Source organism: Hemicordylus capensis, chromosome 6 (genome assembly GCF_027244095.1).
Source record: "Hemicordylus capensis ecotype Gifberg chromosome 6, rHemCap1.1.pri, whole genome shotgun sequence".
NCBI lineage: Eukaryota > Metazoa > Chordata > Lepidosauria > Squamata > Cordylidae > Hemicordylus > Hemicordylus capensis.
In genome coordinates, this window is record NC_069662.1 from 143,372,264 (window position 1) to 143,397,286 (window position 25,023).

The 25,023-nt window shown below is 40.9% G+C and overlaps 1 protein-coding gene across 1 annotated transcript; it reads right to left on the reverse strand.

Moving 5' to 3' along the window:
* Positions 1-2,425: 2,425 nt before the first annotated feature.
* Positions 2,426-24,551, reverse strand: LOC128331364 (uncharacterized). Its single transcript, XM_053264707.1, has 6 exons — positions 24,497-24,551; positions 17,127-17,280; positions 15,049-15,209; positions 13,952-14,155; positions 10,306-10,487; positions 2,426-9,493 (listed from the first exon to the last, which is right to left on the reverse strand). The coding sequence occupies exons 1-6, from the start codon at positions 24,549-24,551 to the stop codon at positions 3,929-3,931; spliced, it is 6,321 nt and encodes a 2,106-aa protein (XP_053120682.1). The 3' UTR covers positions 2,426-3,928.
* Positions 24,552-25,023: the final 472 nt, after the last annotated feature.

Sequence of the window (25,023 nt, forward strand, 5' to 3'; positions counted from 1 at the left end):
GCATTTTGGGTAACATATTGCAGATATGCTTGGCATTTCGTGGAGGCCTGGAAAACAACCCCTAGATATTTAAAGGTTTTAACCTGTTCTAATTTATGTCCAGCCAAAGACTAGTTCAAGGTCTTCAGGCATTTAGCAAAGGCCAGAATTTTGGTCTTGCTATAATTGATTTCCAGAGCATATTCACGGCAAAAGGTAGCCAGAGAGCGAAGCACTCTACGAAACCCAACAGGAGTCTGAGATAAAATCACTGCATCATCTGCATAAAGCAGAATATTAACCTGTCTATTGGCCAATTTAGGTGGATGAAAAGATGGGTTAGTAATTAAACAACCTTTTTGGCAAAACACTGGTAAATAAATCAGTGTTTTGTAGATGCTGTTGCCAGGTGTAGAATCTAAGGGAAGGAGTTGTGGTATGCAAAGGCAAGGCAGTGGAGTGAACTGCCTATAGACTTTGGTATTTTTTTATTTTATTTTTTTATTTTTACATTTCTATACCGCCTTTCGTTAAAAGAAAACCCCAAGGCGGTTTACAAAAATTAAAACATACAATAAAAAGCAATAAAAACATCAAGCAATAAAAACATCAAGCTAAAAACATATAAAACAGGGATAAAAACAATACAACAGATAAAAAAAGGTAGTGAGTAGTATATAAATATGCTAAATAAATAAATGAAAGTCTGCACAGAGGAAGAGGGTGGGGAGTTTTAGCAGGATCTGTTCTATTGTTGTTGGGGTATTATTATGTTTTTTAACAAAGAAAGGGGGGGATGTGGGGTCCAGCCACTTCCCCTTGCGGTTGGAGTGTTTACAACCCAAGCTTACACATGAGCAGGGCCAGGAGGATCAGGATTGACCCAGTTTTTTTGAATGATTCTTCCTCTGTGATGATGGGTACGGAAGCCCATATGGACTGTTCCCGCTCATGAGGGTGTCAGACCATGGGTGCTCTAAGTAGAGATGTGCTGTGTAAATCTATGTCCTGCTGGCCCACCCCACGGCCCCACACACAGCCAGACTAGGGCACACGGGGTGTCACAATCTCCTCTGGGGTGCATGCTAGGCTTCAGAGAGATTAGGGGAGAGGAAGATCGTGAATCATCAGTTTGTTTTTTTTAGCACAGAGTTGGGGGCACCACTAAAGTGGGGCCCCCCTGGGTTCATTGGTGGGTAAGTGGGCTGGCTATATTTATGAGCTCTCAGTCTGTGGGTTGGGTATTACCCTTCTGCGGGCATGGCACAGCACAGCCTTATTCCCAGTAGACTAGCCCTCTCATGAGAGGGCTAGTCAGCTCATCAGCAAGCTGCCAGACAGCAGATTTCAATGGGTCTACATAGAACTGCTTTGCTGGGGTCATCTCTCGCGTCATCTTCCCTGGTTATGGTGGGACAGACCCCCCCCCCCAGCATGCTCTGCACTCCCCCATCTGCACACTTCTTAACAACAAATGTGGATTTCCCCCTCGCCTTCTGTAATGAAAGCAGAATTCCACCCCCACCTCCCCAAACCACCAGACACTTCATGCTTGTATGGTGCTTTCAGGGTGTGGGGCTACTTGTGGCGGGGGGAGTGCCATCCTTGGCAGAAGAACTGCTGGCATTGCAGGGCACTGGAAGGGGTTTAAATGCCCTTTCCCTGCTGAGGGTGGGTGGTTGGAAGTTAAGGACTTTATGCTGTCTCTTGTCTCAAAGACAGTGGAGGACAGACTAGTGAGTCAGAGGGCTAGAGGGTCAAGACATTGGTCATCCCTTCTCTACTGCTCTGACACTATTCCTTTGGAATGTAGATTGCTAATCTCAGGCACACTTCCTCCTCTCTCTCTCCTCTCTTCCTGTTCCTTCTACCTTGCAACATGCAAGCAAGCTCCTCTCCCTGCACCATGTGTGCAGAGAAGATGCAGAATCCATCTGCATCCAGCTAGATAGCTAGATTTGAGATCCTAACTCCTCACTTTCCTATCTAGAATGGAATTCTCTAATAAATGCCTTATATATTGATTAGAAACTCTGAACTGGCTCCAAGTTACTTTACTCTCAGCATACACGCATGCCTAACTAAATCCGCTGTGTTGTGCCTCTGTGCACTCTGCTATAATGAAAAAAGGGTCTCTCTACCAGAGAGAATTCCCAACATGGTGGAGTGCTCAAAAAAGGCACGATTGTGCTAAGCACACCCCCTTTGAGACTGTGGCCAATCATGGCTGCCCTGCTGACGCAGTAATGCGTTGCCCACAATCTGGCTGTGGAGCTGGCTGGGATCAGCCTCAGAGGTTGAGCAGCAGGAAGGGGCTCCCCTCTCCTGCAGCTGGAGTTTGGTGGGCTGCGGTTTGGCACAGCTTTGTAACTATCATGGAAGGGACTGGAGTCCCAGTTTGGAAATGTATTATGTTTAGTCCCACACAATTGCAAAGGAATCAAGATTGGGATCTATGTCACAGAATGTTTATTTGTAATCAATGGAAATTGCACATTTGCCTGAAAATTAGATTCAATTTAAATATATAAAAGTAGTACCTAACTTTTTATTAGTTGAACAAAAGACATGCAAAGGCTTTGAATAGACAAGTAAAAGTTTGCACCATAACAAAATGAAAAAATGACATTTTTAAAAAGCTTTCATTTACTTCACTGAAAACATTTGAAATGATATGTCTCTTAGACTCCAAAGTTACCACGTTAAATACAAAATACACTGTCTTGGATCCAGGGAACCCACCATGTTTCTCACACTCTGCCTTTCTGTGACACTTATACTAAAAAGGACACGATAACCATGTTTCACGTTAGTACAAGCTACTATCCACTCTTCCATCATATATTTATATCAGGCAATTAAGGAGACCTTCTGGGATCCAGAATCCTACTGCGCATGTGAATGTAATCAGTGCACCCTCATGCAGCTTCTAGGGACCGCCTACAGTCACCTCAAAATACAGATAAAGGAGAGACAATCACAACAGCTGCTACATAACTGCAAAAGTCACCCATTTCTTAAATCCTTTAATTATTCAGTCTTGAGGTACATGGATATTATAGTTAGCAGAAGTTCTATTAATTACATCCATAATACATAATTTTGGAAGTGTTACAAATGTAAAATATTTCATTATAACTAAGAAAATGTATTTTTATAATGGCGGCCGACATGAAGATGTACCCTGCAATATTTCCAATTGGCTGGCAATGCTGCAGGTGTCTAATTAAGCCCCAGCATTGCAAATACTTAACACAGTATTTACATTGGCCCTCTTGATGCGTAGCATTACAGCTCCATAACACTGTGCCCCAGAGCTGCTGCAGAGGCAGAATGCAGCCCCGATGCCGGCAAGAACAGGCAGTAACATTCGCAGCGCTTTTTCAGTTTTCCCCATTGTGTGGATGGTCAAAGCGGTGGAAGCACTGCTTCCTCTACTGCCTGTTCTTACCATCATCCCGGCTGCATTCCAGCTTTGCAGCAGTCCCAGAGCAAAGTGTTATGCGGCTGTAATGCTGTGCATCATTTCAGCAACCATTTCCAATATAAATGGCACGGTGCAAGCGCAGCCACATTTTAAATACTGAAATAAAGTGTGGTTTTGCGCAACATTGCCGCAGCTTCTTTAGACATGCACAGCACCACTGGGCACTCAGAAAAGCCAGTGCTGTGTTGGATATCATGTTGGCCACTGAAAATAAGCATTCCAGTAATGGCTTCAGTCATGAACACTAAATGCTTCAAAGTAAGCTGTTTCAGAGCAACAAACTCATGGTACGCCAAATTGTTTGCAGAATTCAATGAATTCCTTTCTATTGAAATCCTGATTAAATATCAGATTTCTTTTTAAAAAAATTCCATTTAATATTCAGTAATAAACATATGATTGTTCTTGAGGGTCACTAACTTCTTATTTACAGTTATAAAAAAGAGTTTATTAAGATTATATCTACAAATAAACACTCCAGCTTTCTTCTTCAACTTTTCCTCTCCCACAGTGCTCTTGTTTAAGTTTTCCTATTTTATTAAATTGTTCGTCTAAAAGTGATGCTAAACTAAGCACTGTGGCATGAGGATCAAGTAACTTCACAACTGGTATATCCACCCTTTTTTCCTGCAAAATGTGATTTCGTAAAGTCATAGCTAACATAGAATCCATTCCAAGAGACAAAACAGATGTATTCATTGCAATTTCACTTGCATCTGTACCAGTGAGCTGACTCACCAAGGACATGATATAATCTTCAGATTTGACTGAATCCAAATCCTGGGACACAATTTGTTTGGAAAGATGAAAATTACTACCAAGAACTTCTGTAATGACCGCATGCATGCGATATCTAAATGATGGATTCTGAGAAATAAAAGTCTGGAAGTTCAACCTCATGACAGCTTGCTGAGGATTGTTCAAAAGTAAGCACCTTTTAAGGTAGTCATACAAATCATTCACTTGGAGAATCTCTATACCCTTGGCTTCCAAAATATTTTGAATTTCATTTTGATTTTGCAGTACTCCAAGATTGAAGGCACCCCAGTTAATGGATTGTCCTGGAAGACCACAATTTCTTCTGTATTGGCAGAAAAGATCTAGGAAGGAATTGGCAGCCGCATAGTTTGCTTGCATTGAATTTCCAAGAAAGGAAGAAACAGATGAATAACATACAAAATAGTCAAGATCCTGCCCTTGGGTCGCATGGTGAAGATTGATGGCTCCTACAATCTTTGGATTTAACACTTTCTCAAAAGTGGATATAGTCAAGGTTTCAATCCACCCATCATGTAAAACCACTGCACTGTGGAAGACGCCCTTGATTTGGCACTTTGGAAAGACTTTGCGGATTGAATTGATTGCTCTGTCAACATCAGCCTTAAAAGTTATATTGCACTGCAGACTGATTATCCTGCTCCATTTATATTGATTCTTCAAATTACTTATTTCCATTTCCTTCTCAGAGTTTGGCTTTCTCCGTGAAAGAATCACAATGCACCCTCCTCCATTCTGAACAATAAATCTCACCGTTTCAAAGCCAAGCCCAGTGAGTCCCCCTGCAACTATGTAAACAGCATTCTGCTGAAACATTTCCCCCTTTGTTTCTGATATGGGTATCTCAGAAATACAGTGGTTTTCTGCCTGACTTTTCAAGACAGCACATGGGACAGATTTGCAGGTAAAATGGGACGGTGTCGCAGTGTCTATGCTTTTATAATCCTCTCTCTGCTGAAAAACAAAAGATGGTAAGTGTTTACGTTGTGTGAGTGGCATTGCTTTCATCCAGCTCAAGAAAGCTTTATGGGATTTTTTCAGAGATGCTTTCTGAAAAATGCTTTCAAGACTGAGAACATGAATGTGAAAGTTTTCATGGTGGCTTCCGAAGAGATAATCCAGACTTTCAGAGTGGTAGTTGCTACATGCCACCACTACATCTTGGAGACGTGAAAGGCGAGCTAAAACATCTTTGGGGAATCTTTCCAGTGGCGGCAGGAAGACAAGGGCATTGCAATGAACTACACGTTGCTCCAGGTTGCTGTCAAGTACAGTACTGATTGTTTTCCAGCCGGCATTTTGGGCTGACTGAATAAGCACTTTGCACAAAACCGATTGTGGTTCAGGAGAAACGATGCCTAACATTCCACTCTGTTTCATCTTTGGTAACATCTGATGCAAAATTTCCCAGGCCATCCTGAAGAATGAAACACAGGGTGTAGTTTCAAAGCATGGGAATTTCTGGGTGTTAAAACACGCTGCCTCTGGGATCCTGATTCTTGAAGATGCAACAACCGGATAACATGAAACAATACGATCTCCCACTCTGAGTTTTTTCACTTTGCAGCCTGTTGCAACTATTGTACCACTGCAGTCCAGGGCTAAGAGCTTGTGTTTATCCATTGTCTGTGAATTCCAGTATAATGTGTTTCCAAAGTTCAAGCTGGAAAGGCTAACAGGGAAATAATCTTCAGAATGGATACTTATTTTTTCAATTTGCACTTCCACACTGTGTTTATCAAGAGGAACACTAATGTCATCAGTAAGCTCACCATATAGATTTCCCACTTCATATGGCACAGAAGTGTAGAGAGTGAATAGCTTAGAGTTTTGAAGGGACTGAGAAGGTACATTTGAGCATATGTCATCAGTCTGTGTACGTCTGATCTCAGAGGTGTAAACTCTACCCTGATTGATCCAGATTTCAGGATAATTCTCGGCTTCATATTCTGCTAAAACATCTGCTAAGACTGACACATCAATTGTGCTTGTGGAGCCGATATCGATCATCTGAAATGTGATCTCAGGCACTTCAATCTTGCAGGTTCGTGCCATGCCATACAAAGCAAAGCCAGGGTTAATGTGATCTACATTATTTGCTGTTCTGTAAGTGATTATCTTGATGGAGCAATGACAATTCTTCCCTCTCAATGCAATAACAAGTTGCCGGAAAGCTTCACAACACTTTGATACACCTGCAACCACACTGTCTGGGTTTTCTTCACTTAATCTTTGAATTCCCCACAGAAACAACACATCATTGTAGCCCTCTACCTCCAGCTTAACTTTGTCTTGTGCAGTTGATTCTGAGTTTCTGGCTTCCAGAAATTTCTCCCAGTCTTCATACATGAAAAATTTAGAATCTTTATGCAAGTATCTTTTTAGCTGCTGGGATACCCCAGTTGTGTCAGCAAACACTGCGACCCTGAGTGCTCTTCCTGAGTGTTGGATCATTTGAGAATGGGGCAACTCCTTCCACTTATTTTCAAACAATAAATCAGTTTCTCTGCTGGAAGTCCCTATAAACGTGACCACAACACGTTTCATCTCAGCCAAAACAGAGCCGTGTTTATCTGTGAAGCAGCCACAAAACTCCAAGCAGTTCTCTGTAGACTTGCTTGTTTTCAAATATATCATCATTTCCTCCTCCAAAGGTCTCACAATTACAAGGCTACTTATACCAGAAGGAAAGCCTATACGATTTTTGAAAGTCTTTGCAATCATAACAACTGTCATTTGTAGAAAACAGTCCAAGAGTACTGGATGGACAGAGTATGTATGCATTTCTTCCTGAAGGTATTTGTTCACCTTCATGATGGTTATGGCTTCTTTCAGTTCTTCACAGTAATATACACCACTCAGCTGCTTAAAAATTGAACCATACTGGAATCCAGCAGAAGACAGGGTTTCATATATCTCATCTCTGCTTATGACAGACGAACACCGTTGCAAAACTTCTTTCAAGGAAATACTTTTTACTTCAAGAGATATTTCTGGATTCTTAGTGGCTTGTCCCAAAGCATAGACTGCCCCTGATGAGGACAGTATTTTGAAATCTCTCACCGATTCTTGTGATTCTACTTTCACTTTCACATCATGAGTACTTTCAGTTAAAACACATGGTGATGTAAACTTCATGCTTATCTGATACAAACTTAAGGGCACTTTTAGTTTTGAGCTAGTCATCACAGCTGTCAATGCAAGTTGAACAAAAAAGGCCCCAGGAACTAGAGCAACGCCGTTGTGCTTGTGCTCATACAAATAAGGCATTCGTGTCTGAGAGATGGTACACCTAAATTCTGAATCGTCATTGCTAACATTGTGAACTAAAGAATGGCTTAAGTCTGCATCCTTTTGGGTTTGCTGTTGGAGAATGTCCATATAAGATAGGAGTTTCTTGCGATCAAACTGATACCTGGGATAGGCTACTGGGGAACTCTGATATCCTTCATAGAAGCACTTCCAATCTGGATTAAATCCCAATTCAAAAAGCCCTTTTACAAGTGTGAGAAGTGTCTCATACTCTTTGTGAGTTTGCAGTGAAGAAAAAACTTTAGTCTGTGTTCCTAATGTTTCAGTTATATATCTCTGCAGTGCTTTTTGGGGACCAACTTCTATAAACACAACCTTTTCCTTGTTTTTGGCTGAGGTCATGATGGCCTGTGCAAAACAAACAGGATCCCTAGCTTGTCTGGCCCAGTAGCTGCCTACAACAAAGTCATTTGAAACAGCCTTCCCAGTCACTGTTGAAAAAACCTCCAATTCAGGCTTCCCTTCCTTTAATTCTGATAGACTTGCTGCCATCTCTGCTAGGACTGGATCCATCATGTGGCTGTGATATGCAACTGGCACATTTAAAGCATGAAGAAAGAGGTTTCTTTCGCTGAAGCGTTCAGATAAGTCTTTCTGAAGGGCATTGATGGAATCTGCATCTCCCGACAACGTACAAGACTGTGGACCATTAAATGCTGCAACACAGACCTTGCCCAAGTATGCTCCAAGGGTTCCCGACACTTCTTCAACAGGGATGTTCCCAACCACCAACATTTGGCCTCCAGGGACCTTAGCCTGCAGCCTGCTCCTGTGATAGATGACTTTGACAGCATCTTCCAGAGAAAGAAAGCCAGCACAATGGGCAGCAGCAACTTCACCAACTGAATGGCCGACAGCAGCAGTTGGCTTAATTCCCCAGGACTGTAGAAGAGTAACCAAGGCCACCTGCAGTGTGAAGAGTAAGGGCTGGGCAATTTCAGGCCTGGACAAATCTTCATGGTCACCTTCTGTTAATTCCAGGATATCAATGGGGAAGTAGTTTTGAAATAATTCTTCTATTTCTTTACATTTGTTTCTAAACACAGGCTCAGATGGTAGCAGTGTCCCAAATATCCATTTCAAATTCAGACCATTACCAGAGAACACAAAAACTAATTCTGGAGGCTTATTTGATGGAGCTATTTCCATTTCAGCTGCAGAAGAAAGCTGTTGCTCTAAGTGTTGGAGGGAGGATGCCAGAAATGCTTTTCTGTACTTGTAGTTTATATGGCTTCTTCTACATGCAGATGTGTAGGCCAGACCTGGGAGTGTTGCCGAGTCATTTGTGTTGACGTGTCTAGCTGTGTCTTCTATTGCTTGTTTAAGGGAATAACGTGAAGCTGCAGATATGACAAACAACTCTGCAGGTCTTTTAGATGGAGGAAGAACCCGGGCTTGCTTAACCTGTCTGACCACCACATGGGCATTGGTCCCCCCAAATCCAAAACAGTTGACCCCAGCTACTCTGCCATATTCACTAGACTCATCCCACTTCTCCACCATGGTTGGAACACAGAGATTTAATTTCTCAGTATTTATGATGCTATTGCTCTCTGAGAAGTGCAAGGATGGAACAATCTTTCCATGGTGCATCATGAGAAGAACTTTGATTAATCCTGCTGCCCCAGCCGCTGACTCTGTGTGCCCAATGTTCCCTTTAACTGAACCCATCTTGAGAGCAGATATTTTTGGAGACCTCTTTCTACCAATGATATTGCCCAGGCTCTCTGCTTCGGTGGGATCTCCTATAGGAGTTCCTGTGCCATGTGCTTCAACATACTGCACAGCTGATGGATCAATGTGAGCTGGGTAAATGCCAAGAAGCAAATTTTCCTGTTGCTGTTGAGATGGTCTGGTGATTGGCGTGGCAGATCTTCCATCCTGGTTAACTGCACTGATGCTGATGACACCCCATATTTTATTGAAGTCTTCCTGTGCCTGTTTTGGAGGAAAAAACAACAGGGAGTTGATTGCAGTTTTGACAAAGTAGACTTCATACATTTTGAAAATTTGGAGGACTGACTGGTGTTCTTGAGCTTCTTCGGGTCCTTTTGTTAAAGTAGGATGCATTTAGCTGCCAAATTGTGTTTATAACAAGACATGGCAGTGTGGCATTTATTAAACATGAGTGGTAAATGACCTTTAGCTGCTGCTCTCTCTCCTTGGGAACTAATGTTTGGCCTCTATGCACTTTGAAGACTAGAGGCCTAGAGCTTCTATGAAGGGGAGACTAGTGGGCTCTATCAAGAATTTCCCGCACCTTCACAAAACAATAATCCCCAGGGTTTGGGGGGAGAGATGACAAAAATTAAACCATTTGTCCCATGCTAATTGAGCAAAGTGGCACCTTTTAAAAGTGGCAATTCTCTATATTTAGCAGGGGGAGAGCAACTGGCCCTATCCATCCCCAGCACAACATCCCTCCAGTGGCTGTTGCTGGTGTCTCGCTTATGTTTCTTGTTTAGACTGTGAACCCTTTGGGGACAAGGAGCCATTTAATTTATTTATCTAGGTAAACTGCTTTGGGAACTTTTGTTGGAAAGTGGTATATAAATATTAGTCGTATTTGAACTTTCAAGCTAAAGTATAAGCGTAGCATAAAAATGACCATTTTTAGAATGGTCTAGTGCCCGATTATATATTTTCTGCGGTAAAATACATGATTAAACTAGAACATTTGATGATAAATAAATAAGTTTTCATTTGTCTTTTAATTATTAGGATGGTAAGTCTATAAAAAGTTACAGTACCTTCTTCAATGGTTTCAATAAAATAACACCACAGCCTTCTCCTCTACCGTAACCATCTGCTTTTTTAGAAAAGGGTTTGCTCATTCCATCAGGAGAGATCATTTTGGCTTTGCATAGGGATACAAAAGTGCGAGGATCTATGATGCAGCTCACTCCTCCACAGAATGCAGCTTCACAGTCACCTGTAATAAAATAAAATAATTTTATTTTAACATTTTTAATGGCTGTCATACTGTTCATCATTCTGTCTGTGTTTTAACGGAACATGCATGCAATTACATAAGAGTGCTCTTGTCCAAATGCATGAAATTGTTCAGAGTTGCGTGATAGTTGGCCTTGGGAAATAGTAGCTGTCCATCATGCAGCCGTGTTTGCACAGTTTTGGCATTTGCGCAAGAGCGCTTTTGCACAGTTGTGTTCACATTCCGTTAAAAGAGACATGGGACATTCTGCAGTGTCAGCCAGTACCTATATATAAAATAATGACTTAATTGAAATATAATTGATATAAATGTTACTTTAAGAATTGTGTTTGAATAAGTATTATTGTAGAATTTTAAAGAGCTATTTATTATTGGAATCATTTTATACTAGCCTCTTGTCTGTCGCTGCAGCCTCCCCCCACCCCCACTGTAGCTGTTTTAGTCACCTGCCTATTTCCACCTCATTCTTCCCCCACCGCCTGCTCATTCCTGGCTCATTCACCTGCCCCTCTGCCTGCTCGTTCTACCTCCCCACCCACTCATTCTTCCCGCCCGCCCACCTGCTCACTGCAGCCTCGTTCCCCCAGCCCTGTCCATCCCTGCCTCCTCCTTCAGCCTGTTGCTGCCGTTTGCTCGGTGCTGTTTTCTCAGCGGCACTTGTGTTGACATGTCTAGCTGTGTCTTCCATTGCTTGTTTGAGGGAATAACGTGAAGCTGCAGAGATGACAAACAACTCAGCAGGTCTTTTAGCTGGAGGAAGAGCCCGGGCTTGCTTAACCTGTCTGACCACCACATGGGCATTGGTCTCCCCAAATCCAAAACAGTTGACCCCAGCTACTCTGCCATATTCACTAGACTCATCCCACCTCTCCACCATGGTTGGAACACAGAGATTTAATTTCTCAGTATTTATGCTGCTATTGCTCTCTGAGAAGTGCAAGGATGGAACAATCTTTCCATGGTGCATCATGAGAAGAACTTTGATTAATCCTGCTGCCCCAGCCGCTGACTCTGGGTGCCCAATGTTCCCTTTAACTGAACCCATCTTGAGAGCCGATATTTTTGGAGACCTCTTTCTACCAATGATATTGCCCAGGCTCTCTGCTTCGGTGGGATCTAGACTAGGCTTGTGCATTTAGATTCGGGTACAAAACATTTTGTGCCTGAAAATGGCAATTTCGGAGGTTTTGTAACCAAAACAAAATCAAGAATTAAAAAACAGAGATTTTTGTTTCCAAATCGAAATGACTGGGCAGAATGCTTTGTTCTTGGGGAAAGCATTGCAATTCAAATTGACTTCTCTGACTCTCTCCACTCCAGCTGAGGCACTGAGTGATTAGTAGAAGATAAGATATGCAAAAACTGTTGAGCATGAATAGTTTAGTTAAGTGTTGTATTCAGTGTGATTGAAATGCAAACTGACCTTGCAAAGGGATTTGGAAGACAGCATTTTGAGAGAGAAATACCCAAATATCTTTGGGAGCTCAATGCAATTCCAAAGCTCTTGCTAAAAGCCATGGTATAAATTGTGTGGAGAAGCTTTTTGAGAAGATGGTTAGGAAAGTTCTGAAATTACACAGGTGTTTCTTTCCAAAGGTTTAGAAAGAATCCCTTGACTTGTTCAGGGCTCTTTTGAAGAGCTATTTTGTTTTTCTTCTGATTTTTATGAGTTATGGTGGTGTCTAAGTTTTGATGCCCAAGTTGAGCAGTCTGATGTAATTTAGGCCACAATGTAATTTGGTGGGACATGATGTCTAAGCCAGAGGTTCACAATTTTTGCCATTGCAGGGACAGGTCATCCACATGGGACTACAGGAGACAAAAGGAGGGGGGTGGGGAATATCCCTGTCAATCTGTTGACATCCCAGGAATCTTAGTTGCTTCTCTCTTTCTTGTAATCATGATCCATGGTTTTGCAATTTCTTAAATGCAGTGACGATAAATTTCAACAATTCTGAACAGTAGGCTGATTTGTTTGTTTCTTAGGAATTTTTGAGGTTTACGCATCTTTAAGATTTTTCCCCCATAGGGAATAATGGAGGTTTCAGCAGCCCCATAACTCCACCTGGGGGGCATTGGGATGGCCTGAAGCGAGTGGTGGTATAGTGCACAGAGGGTGCCAACCAACCCCCTGGGTTGCTAACCCATTGGGGTACTGGACTTTGTTGTTTCTGAGGTGTTGAGTTTAGATTCTCTGGTAGCAAATGAGATTTTTAATGAAAAACTATGAATCAACTCTCATATGCTACTAGAGAATCTACTCTCAGAACACCTCTAGAACAAAACCCTGTACTTCATGGGTTGACAACCCATGTGGGTGGTTGGCACCCTATGTGCACTACACCGCCACTTGCTCTGGGCCACCCCAATGCCCCTCAAGTGGAGTTATGGGACTGCAGAAACCTCCATTATACCTTACAAGGAAAATCTGAAATACACGTAAGTTCATTCTTTAAAAATCAGCCCTTTGCCAAATTCCTCTTAAAAAAATTGTGGTAGCTTCCTTGCACCAACTGGGAACTACCACCAACCACACTCCACTCTGGGCCACCCTTCCCCCCCACCCCACGTGAAGCTATACTTTTCCTGAAACCTCCATCATACCCTATGGAGAAAATCTGAAAGACATGCAAACTTCAAAAATGAACCAAAAATCAGCAGTTTGCCCAATTCATTTGAAATTTTTGTGGTAGCTTCCACTCATTCGGCACTATAACCCATACCCACTCTTTTGACCACATGACCCATTTTTAAATCTGAATTAATTCAGATTCAGATTTGGATTAATTTGGATACAAAACAAAACTGGGGTGATTCGGAAGGCTTAATTTCGGACAAAATACAAATTGGGATTGATTCGGATTTGGTACAAATCGAAACAGAAAAAATACAAAACATACAACCCTAATCTAGACTGCTGCTATTGCTCTCTGAGAAGTGCAAAGATGGGACAATTTTTCCATGGTGCATCCTGGCTCGTTCTCCCCCCCCCCCACTAGTTCCCGCCTTGTTCTCTACCTCCCCTCCCACTCGTTCTTCCCACCCGCCTGCCTGCTCACTGCCACCTCCTTCTTCCCCCACCCCCACCTGTCCCTGCCTCCTCCGTCAGCCTGTTGCTGCTGTTTGCTCTGTGCTGTTTTCTCGGCAGCGCCCGCTCGCACCCCCCCCCCCAGCTGGCCAGCCAGCCAGCAGCTACCAGAGTTACCATTTTTCTCTCTCCCACCCGTACTGTGGCTAGCCTATCCAGCAGTTCTCTGAACTCTCGCGAGAGCTGCCACACATGGGATTAGCCACGGGTATGCCTTAGAGAATTAAATATATAGATAGATGTTTATCAGAAGAACAGTTTAATTTGTATTTACTACTTAGTGCTTGAAATTATATAAGCAATTTTGTATGCTAAAAATAAATTTAAAATATTTAAAAAAAACTTGATCTGATACCTTGTTTGATTGCATGTAAGGCATAATGCAGTGCATAAAAGAAGGATGAACAGGCAGTATCTATGGCAAGTGATGGTCCAGTCAGATTAAAAGCATATGAAATCCGGTTAGCCGCTATGCTTACTGCTACCCCAGTACCATCATAATGGTTCATTTCTTTTATTGCTGTGCTTGTTACAATCTCATAGTCACGATTCATCAAACCTGGAAGTATAAAAGGTGAGTTTTGTGTTAGCATGAGACTTCAAGGGCAAATGGATGATCAGGCTAATTTTAAAGCTGATGCTGTTCCCAATATACTTGACAATGGAGCTAATCCAAGGACTAAGATAGACGTTATGCAGAGTTCTGTGACTAGAACACTTCCCATTTTTTTCTTTCTCAAAAAGCAGCTTTGGGGTGGCCCAGTTTAGATGGGGGTGATAATGATGGGGAGGATGGATTTAATCTTTTCCCTGAGCCATTTCCCTCTTTTAAATCTCTCCAAAAGCTGATATTAACCACAGAGAGACAAAGATACAGGCACAATATTTTTACTTATTTTAATTTTATTTTTACACTTATATCCCGTTCTTCCTCCGAGGAGCTCAGAGCAGTGTATATGGTTATTTTTATCCTCACAAGTGGACAGGCTATGGCCAGGGGAAAAGCATCTGCTTTTCATGGAAAAGGTCTCCGGTTCACTCCTCAGGTAGAACTGGGAAAGACCTCTGTCTGAAATCTTGGAGAAACCGCTACTAGGCAGTGTAGCCAATACTAAGCTACATGGACTCATGGTCTGACTTGGTATCTAGCAGCATCCTGTTTTCCTGTCCACAGTTAATAGCAACTTTAGGATGAAGTTTAAATTGGAGATTGTACCTAACATTTGAAATTGGATGGAGGATGTTGGGTAGAATGCTTGGGAACCTGACTTCAGTGGACATGCACAATATAGCCATGGGAATGTGCACGCCCTGGAAACTGGAGGCTCCCAGGAACTGGACTTCCCAGTGATCATGCAAACCCACCCAAGGAAAAGATCTTTAAATATTTTTCAATGCTGCTGTGATTACTGAATAATGTGATTCAAAATGTAGGAAGGGACATTAAATCACCAATAAAAACCCCTGTTTTGGTGCCACTAATGTCCTCTATAGGTATTCCTGCATCCTCCAACGTTCTGTAAGTGCACTCCAAGAGCAGTTTCTGTTGAGGATCCATCCGTTCAGCCTCCAGATCAGGGATACCAAACAGTTTGTTATCAAACATATTGAATCTGAAAAGTACAAGATGTTATTTATAAACTGCCTTTCTGCAGAAAGGCGCAAGCAAGACAGTGTACAAGTTTATTTAATTTATTTATTCATCATATTTTTAGACCGTCTGATATGTATATCTCTAGGCAGTGTACAAAATTTAAAATATCTAAGAGTCACAAATTAAAATACATGACAAATAAAACAATAGAATAAAATTATTAAAACAAGTTTTTAAAATTATTAAAATTAATTCCAATTAAAGGCCTGAGAGAACAGGAAGTTAATTATAAAAATAATTATTATTTGAGCAAATTAATTAAAACACAGAGAACAATATACGGTCAATGACATTAACAACAGGAAGCAACCACACTGCAGCAGGCAACAAGACAACTGTAGGAGCAGCTCAGTAACAATGGCTGACATACTATGCAATGTTATGCACGTGATGGAATGGAATGTTTGTGCAGTTGCTCAAGTGCAAAAATTGCACACATGGAGTTGACTGACATTCATATATATATATATTCCATTATACTGTATATAATGGCCTCACTGCTGCACAATTATGTTGATTACACTCCTGCAACAGTGCTCTTGCACAACTGTGCAAACATTACATTCCACCATGCACATAGTGTTGCACAGGATGTCAGTCACTAACATTAATCCCGCAAAGCCTATCTAAATAAAAAAAACATTCTTGCACCCTCCTGGAAGGTGAACAAGGAGGGAGCCTGACCTCACCAGGGTTAGCATTTTTGGAGCCACCACCCAAAAGACCTTGTGGAGTTAGCACTGAAAAAGCTTAATCAAATAGCCAATGAGAGTTGGTCCAAAGTTGATCAAAGGACTCTAACAGGCTTATATTGGTGAAGGCTATTATTTAAGAAACCTGATCCCACTAAGGGCTATAAACGTCAAGACCAGTATTCTTAATGGGGCCCAGAAATGAATTGGAAGCCCAGAGCAGTTGGTACAGAATTGGAGTAACATGCTCCAAATGGCAAACATTAACAAGAACAAGGTTTCTTAACCTTGGGTCCACAGATATTGTTGGACTACAACTCCCATCACCCCCAGATATGGCCTTTGTGGCTGAGGATGATGGGAGTTGTAGTCCAAAAACTTCTGGGGGCCCAAGGTTAAGAAACCCTGAACTGGAATTCCAGCTGTTACATGTCTCAGCCACCTTTAACACTAACATAAAAAGCCTTGAAATGATCCAGTCTGCAAGTCAGGTTTGCTGTATAAGATAAAGTCACAGCTGTCTTGTTTGCAAGATAAAGTCACAGCTGGCAAACCAGCCAAAGCTGTAAAAAGTGCTCCTGTCCACTGAAATCATCTGGACATCCATGCAGGCCAGCCCTTCCTTGAGGCGAAGCGAAGCGGTTGCCTCAGGCAGATTATTGGAACTCCAGTGAAGCAGCAAGACGCCTTCCTGCCCCCATTTCAAAAATGGGGGAGATTGGGGGAGGAGGGTGCAGCATTTGGAGCCCTGCCTCGGGCTCACAGAAGTCTTGAGCTCCCCCTGCATCCATGGACAGCACTAGGTCCAGGGCACTCCCAGGGGTTAGTGCAACTCCATCAGTGACAAGTGGCTTGTCCTCAACGGTAGTGTAACACACGAGTTGGAGGGTTCTAGTGCAGGGCTGCTCAAATTCAGCCCTCCTGAAGATGATGGCCTACAGCTCCCATAATCCCTGGCTATTGACCACTGTGGCTGGGGATTATGGGAGTTGTAGTCCAAAAGCAGCTGGTGGGGGTGGGGCTACATTGAGCAGGCCTGGTGTAGGGGAAGGCTCCTACACAGGAGAACCCTCAGGGAATACCAGGTATTGCAATCTTCCCTGCTTGAAGGTAGATTCACCCTCGTGTAATGTATGGGTTTTCAAATCTAAAGTATCATTTAAAAAACATGATTACAGTCTTACTCATCAAGGAGAGCAGCACGTGTGGTGTATATTTTTCCTGGCTGGTTGGTGTCAGGATCATACCACCTCTGGGTGTTAAATCTTTCTGGAGGTATTTCTACAGTACAGTTTCTCCCTTCTACCAGCACTTGCCAGAAACTGTCGATTCCTTCTCCTGTAGCAAGATTTAAAATATACATAAGCTACATTTTTTCAGCACTTTTTAGGGCAAGAGGGAGATCTTATTCTGCATATTTTAAAAAGGGGAAATAAAAAGCTGGCCCTCAGCTACATTCAAAAGCATGCATTAGGACAGGTTTATGACATGCTAGGCAACTCTTGATTTCCAGTGCTCATATATATAAAAATATATATAATATATAATATATAATATACAATATAAATAACCCCTGCTAACTTGGCAAAGAGGCACCTTTTAATGTGGTGATTCTCTTTATTTAGCAGGAGGAGAGTAATTGGCCCTATCCACCCCCAGCACAGTACTTCCAGTGACTGTTGCTGATGTCTATTTTATGTTTCTTTTTAGATTGTGAGCCCTTTAGGGACAGGGATCCATCTTATTTATTTATTATTTCTCGCTTTTTAAAATGTTATTGGTTTTTACAATATCTTAACAATCCTGTTACATCTAATTAAGAAAATATTGACTTCCTGCTCACCAATCTGCACGATTCATTGACTATACAAGTCAACCATTGCTATAGTAATTCAAAACATATATCCTAAACATTGCAAACTTGATTTTGCTCTACCCAACCTGCTATTATTACTAAATTTCAAACCCTACTTAAAAATCGCTATTAGAAAAATAATTCTTTAAGTGTAGTAAGAATGGTTTCCAATCTTCTTTAAAACATTCCAAGTTTTCATCCCTTATCAGTACTGTAAGTTTTGCCATCTCAGCATATTCCAAAATTTTTATCAACCAATCTTCTTTTGAGGGCATTTCCTTGTCCTTCCATTTCTGCACATATACTATTCTGGCCGCCGTGGTTGCATACATATAAAATGTTAAGTTTCTTCTGGAAGACTCTCCTTGCATTATTCCCAGCAGGAAGGATTCTGGCCTCTTAGGAAATGTCATTTTAAAAATTTTCTTCAACTCATTATATATCATATCCCAAACGGCCTTTGCCTTCCCGCAAGACCACCACATATGAAAAAAAGTTCCTTCACAATGTCCACATTTCCAACATTTGTTTGGAACATTTTTATACATTAATGCTAAATTTTTGGGTGTCAAATACCACCTGTACATCATCTTATAATAATTTTCTTTTAAAGTATAACATGCAGTGAACTTTAAATCCATTTTCCATAATTTTCCCCAAGCTGCCATATCGATATTATGACCCACATCTTGAGCCCATTTTATCATAGTCATTTTAACCACTTCATCTCTTGTCTCCTCCAAAAGCAACAGCTTATACATCTTAGAAACCAATTTTTCGTCATTTTCACACAGCTCCTTCTCAAATCTCGACATCTGATCCTCAAGTCCAACTTTAAGATCCTTCTTATAGATATCATTTAACTGATTGTACTGAAACCAGTTACTAACCAAATTTTGTACTTCGATTAGGTTTTTTAATTTACAGCCCTTTTCTTGGAAACATAACAAATCCCTATAGGTACCCCATTCAGGTTGCATATTTATCTCTTTATGTGCTAAAGCTTCAATCGGGGATAGCCATAATGGAGTTTTAGATTCCAACCATTTTTTATATTTTACCCACACTCTCATTAGGCTTCTTCTTACATAGTGATTAAGAAAATCTTTATGCACTTTACTTTTATCAAACCACAGATATGAATGCCATCCAAACCTTCTATCGAATCCTTCCAGATCAAGTATTCTGGGATTTCTTAATGTTAGGGTTCTTTTAACCACGTCAAACAAACAGCTTTAAAATACAACCTTAAATCTGGCAGGGTAAGACCATCTCTTTCTTTAGCATCTGTTAAATTTTTTAATTTAATTCTTGGTCTTTTCCCTTGCCAAACAAATTTGGTTATACCCTTTTGCCATTGCTTGAAGCAAGTTAAGGTGTTAATTATAGGAATAGTCTGAAAAAGAAACAGCATTTATTTATTATTTATTATTTCTCTATGTAAACCGCCCTGAGCCATTTTTGGAAGGGCGGTATAGAAATTAAATAAATAAATAAATAAATAAATAAATAAACTTCCATCTATATAACATTAAACTGCAGCAGCCAAATTCCACATGGAGATCTTTTTAAAGCCATGTCTACCACTACTTTGTTCTAACAGCAGCTGGTCCTTCTCAGCAGATAGTTTTAGCAGCAAGCCACCTTGAATGAGGGATAGGGCACATGTCCATATGTCCCTACCCATACCTTAAGAGGTCCTCCTCCGGGTGCCTCTGCCAAATGAGTTGAGGTGGGTGCTCACCAGAGTGAGGGCCTTTTTGGTGGTTGCACCCCATTTATGGAATAGCATCTCCATTGAGGTTTGCGTGGCTTCATCACTTTGTTCTTTTAGATGCCAGGTAAAGACCTTTTTGTTCACACAGGCCTTTTAAAATTGGGTTTTCAGATTTGTTCTGATTTTTAACTAATTTTAAAATGAGTTTTTTAGCTGTTTTGTATTATATTTTGTATTTTCTTTTTACCTTTTAAAAATCTGTTGTGAGCCACCTAGAGAACAATTTGTTATGGGGCGGCTAACAAATAAAGTAATTAATTATTATTATTTTTATTATTATTATTATTCCTCTGGTCAGGCTCCTAACTGAATTTGAAGAACTTAACTAGGTAACACAGAAAATAGCTCACTTTCCCCCACTAAGCCCAATTCTGAGCCCAGTTCTGAAGTCATCAGGAGCATGAAGGTTTAATTCTCCCCAACCTCCATCAATGAGCCTCTAAACCCACTCGCTCCCACCATACTTACTGATCGTGATGCTCTGGTGATGATGGTGGTGCAATGCCAGAAGCAAAGAAGATCTCTCTTTGCCCTTCCCTCTCTGGTACCTATCATGCTACTAAAGCTGCAAGCCAGACACTAGTAGCCCAGAGAAAACTACATTTCCCAGCATTCCTGGCATTTTTGGCTCACAGGTGTAGCAGCATACAAGGCACCAGGAGGAAGGTGAGAGAGAGAGAAATTGAAATCCCTCTCTTCCTCCATTCCACTTTTGCAAGAGCAGAAAATCAGGTAAGTGTGAGGAATGGTACTTAAATTCTTCTCTGGCTCATTTTGTATTTGAGATGAGCAGTATGAACTGCTTAGATTCATATCTCCAAGTCAGAAAGTATGAACTATATTTAGCTACAATGCTACCTCAGATTGGAATGTGTGTGTGTGGCAGTTCTTTCATGAGGTGAATGAGGTGGTTGTCTCAGGTGGCAGATTATTAGGGCACTGGGAGAGAAGCAAGATGGGCCCCACCACCACCACCACTTCAACAGTTCTACAGTTCTTCTTCTGCAAGAAACATCTCTCTTTACACTCCTTACAAAGCTTGATAAAAGCATGAGAGGAGAAGAGGAAGCTGCTGGAAACCTTCCCTCCCCACCCCCAACAAACATTCAAAGCTTGTAAGCGTTGATTTTGAGAGGGGGCTTGCTTCAAGTACCACAATATCTTGGGCAACCCCACAGGGCAAACCCAAGCCCATCCCAAGTATGTTGCTATAAGTCCAACAGTCACTTCATGCCCCATCTTTATAATGGGGTGGGGGGGAGACAGTGAAGAAAATATCAAAATGTTCCAGGAAGAGAAGCCCTTGGGGTATAGCAGTGTTCCCTATAACAGGGATTCCCATATGTTGCTGATTACAATTCCCCATCATCCCCAACTGCAATGGCCTTTGGTTGGGGATGATGGGAGTAGTAGTCAAAGACATCTGGGAATCCATGTTACAAGCATGGATACGCCAGCTGCGCCCATTTCTCGAGATCAATGACCTCAGAACAGTGGTAAATCTGTTGGTAACCTTCAGACTTGACTTTTGTAATGAATTCTACGTGGGGCTCCCTTTGTACGTAGTCCGGAAACTTCAGTTGGTTCAGAATGCGGCAGCCAGGTTGGTCTCTGCATCATCTCGGAGAAACCACATTACTTATTTACTGATGGAGCTACACTGGCTGCCAATAAGTTCCCGGGAAAAATACAAAGTGCTAGTTATAACTTATAAAGCCCCAAACAGCTTAGGCCCTGGGTATTGAAGAGAGCGTCTTCTTCATTACAAGCCCCATTGCCCATTGAGGTCATCTGAGGAGATCCATCTCTAGTTACCACCAACTTGTTTGGTGGCTATACAGAGACGGGCCTTCTTGGTCACTGCCCCGAGATTGTGGAATGCACTCCCTGTTGAGTTATGATCCTCCCTGGGAGAATCTCTGCAGTAAAAATGAACGTATTACCTAAGATGAACTTTCTTTTTCAAATGATCCCTATAAAGATAGACGACAAGATATTGAATAAATGGCAGAGTCAACTCAATTCATTTATTTGGAATTATAAAAAATCCAGGATTCGATTTAAGGTGATGCAAGATTCCAAAGAAAGAGGTGGTCTTGGAGTTCCTAATTTGAAACTTTATCATCATGCTAGTAGCTTGACTTGGATTTCGAACTGGATTTTATCCCCATACGGAAGTCTTACCCGAATGGAGAAACTTGGTCTTACCAGAAGTTTGCATAATTACTTATGGATTTCTGGTTTGAGGAAAGATCTGGAGATACAACAACATACTATTTGACATAGTCTGTTTTATGTCTGGGATAAATACCAGAAAAGAATAAGTCCTAGATTATCACCTTTGGCCTCAATACTGAATTTTTATTTCCATGAAGAAGAATTTTCTTCAAAGTATAACTTTTGGTGAGGCAGTCTATACTCCTTACATAGTTTGGCCCAATATTTCGCTCCGGACAAATCAGTTTCTTCCGGGAAATCAACTCAACAAGCATCCTGGCTTCAACAAGCTCAGATCAGCTCAATAGTTTGGAAAGAGTTACAGTTACAGGGTGGGAAACTTTGAGATTTGACTGAATTTGAAGAATTAATCACCCAAAACACTGATCATTTATTAGGCAGAATTTATAAGCTATTACTGAAATATGAAACTGAGACTGAGCAGATAAAGGAATGTATGATAAAATGGATGCAGAACTTTAATAGATTGATCGATCTCTCTGATTGGGAATACCAATGGAAAAAGAATGTGAAATTTACTTTGTGTACCAATCTAAGGGAAAATTGGTATAAGATGTTCTTTAGATGGTATATAACTCCTTTGACTATTAACAAAATAGATGATTCTTTCTCCAAGAAATGTTGGAAATGTAATTCACACTTACTGTAGGTTCTTTCTACCATATGTGGTGGAGTTGCAATAAATCTCAACAGTTTTGGAAACAAATTCATATGAAAATTGAACAAATCTTAGAAGTTAAGATTCCTTTTCTTCCAGAAATTTTTCTTTTAAGTATGATAAAGTACCCAGAATGTTGGGGGGCAATATGCTAAATGATTGTAAACCGCTTAGAGAGCTTCCAACTATAGAGCGGTATATAAATGTAAGTGCTATTGCTATAAAACCTTATATTCCTACTAAATCAAACGAATTGTGTTTATATATGATTACAGTGGCCAGGATTATATATGCATCTAATTGACGTATTTTCAAAATCCCTTCCTTAAACGATTGGTTTTTGAAAGTGTGGGATTATGCTTCTATTTTGAAAGTCTTGGCTTATGTACATGGCATGTCTACTGAATCATTCATGTCTGTCTGGGAACCTTCTATAAATTACAATATCCGTTATGGTCAAACTTTGTTCCCATTTTCTGGATTTGATTTATAGTGTTTTTGATATGTAACTTACAAGAAGCTGATCAGATCAGATTTTACAATTTTAAGAGTCTGAATTTCTTTTGCTTTATCTTGTTCTAGATACTTTTTCTTTACTGATGTAATTAATTAGAAAAATTGTTTTTCATCATGAAGAATGATTGGTTTTAAATTGTTTTTATGGTGATTTGTCTTTGTCCTCTTTGGTCTACTTCTTAATAAAAATTCTTATTAAAAAAAAAGGAAGAAGATATGATCCTCCCCATTTCTGGCATTTTTAAAAAAACACCTGAAAACTCATCTTTTCACCCAAGCTCTCTCAGCTTTTTAAATTTTTAGGTTTTAATCTCTGGTTGATTTTTAAATTGTTAAATTGTTTTAAGTTTTTGTATATCTTTTAAACTTATTTTATGCTATTTTTAACCACCCAGAGAAGAAAGTTTGGGGCAGTGTACAAATTCAATAAATAAATAAATAAAAATAAGGAACACAGGTATACAGTCTGGTATGTGTCTCCTTTCCATCGTGAGTAGGGCAGAGAGGAGGTTGAAATAGTATGCTGCATCAAACATATATCATACAACACAGTTTTAAGCAACACCTGTACAGTTTTCCCACATCAATGCACATACAGCCAGAGGTGCACCTAGGTAATTTTGGAGCCTGTCCTAAAGGCCTTTGAGCCCCCCACCCCCCCCCCCACTGCAAGTTAAACATCATTTTTTAACACATAGGTTCTTGAAGGCACAGACCACACCACCCAGGATAGAATAAAGATGATTTGGGGGCCCCAGGGGATGTGCAGGCCCTGGACTTTGGCCCCAATGTCCAGGGGTAAGAGCACCTCTGCATTCAGCATTATACTTCCCAGATGTAGCTTGCATTTGAGAGGATCTGTACCCAGCAGGGGTGGTCCAAAACATTTTGCTGCCTGAGGTGAAGGACAATATGACAACCCCATCAATAAACCGCATGCCCCAGCAAGAGCAAGAAGGGTGGTAGCAGTGGACGGTGGGGTGGTACCTGTAGATGGGGAAACATGCTGTCCCCTGTGCCCTTCCTCCTATCTGCACCTGAGGTGACTGCCTCACCCCACCTAATGGAAGGATCACTCCGGTACCCAGGTTCACTTTTTAAATGAACATGTGACAAACAGAATGTATGACTAGGACTTATGCAATAAGCTATTCTGAAGGTGTTCATGAAACCACACGCTCTTCACTTTGAATAGCTAGATGATGAACAATGAATAGTCTATTGTTCTGTGCTTGTTTGCTTATCACTTGAACCAATAAAGCAATCTGAATCTGAAACCATAAAAATGTGGATAACACCCTTTCCCAATGAACACTGTATAGTTGAGATTGTAACATGCTGTCAACAGCACTTCCCTGCTTAAAGTTTAAAATGATTTATAATAAATCACCGTATTGCCTAATAATTTCTCTCAGTGTCAGTAATGACTTAATTCCTGATTGACTGACTCAGTTATCAACTCTGCTGTGCCTTAGATTTGCACAGTAATATAGGATTTATTGAAACTTACCTCCAGGAAAATTGCATGCAATCCCTACAATGGCAATGTCATCTTCAGACTTCATTTTCTCCCATGTATTTTGCAACTGCAAAATAATTTTTTCTTTAATTTCTGTGTTCAAACTTACATGAATATATGCAGATAGAAGCTGAAATGTACAGACATGCATTCATTCTTGTATGAAAAGTTTGATCAGTAAGGAGTGCAAGCTATCTACATTTTATTTTATTACATTTATATCCCACTCTTCCTCCGAGGAGCTCAGAACGGTATATATGCTTATTTTTATCCTCACAACAACCCAGTGAAGTAGGTTAGGCTGAGAGATACATGACTGGCCCAGAGACATCCAGTGAGTTTCATGGATGAATGGGGATTCGAACTTGGGTCTTCCCAGTCCTAGTCCAACACTCTAACTACCATAGCATTTGCACTTGCTTCCAAGGAAACATGTATAGGATGAGTCTGCAAACTAGCTTAGGGATGCACAATCATGAAATACACACTCACACAGACATAACCAGACTGATCAGAAT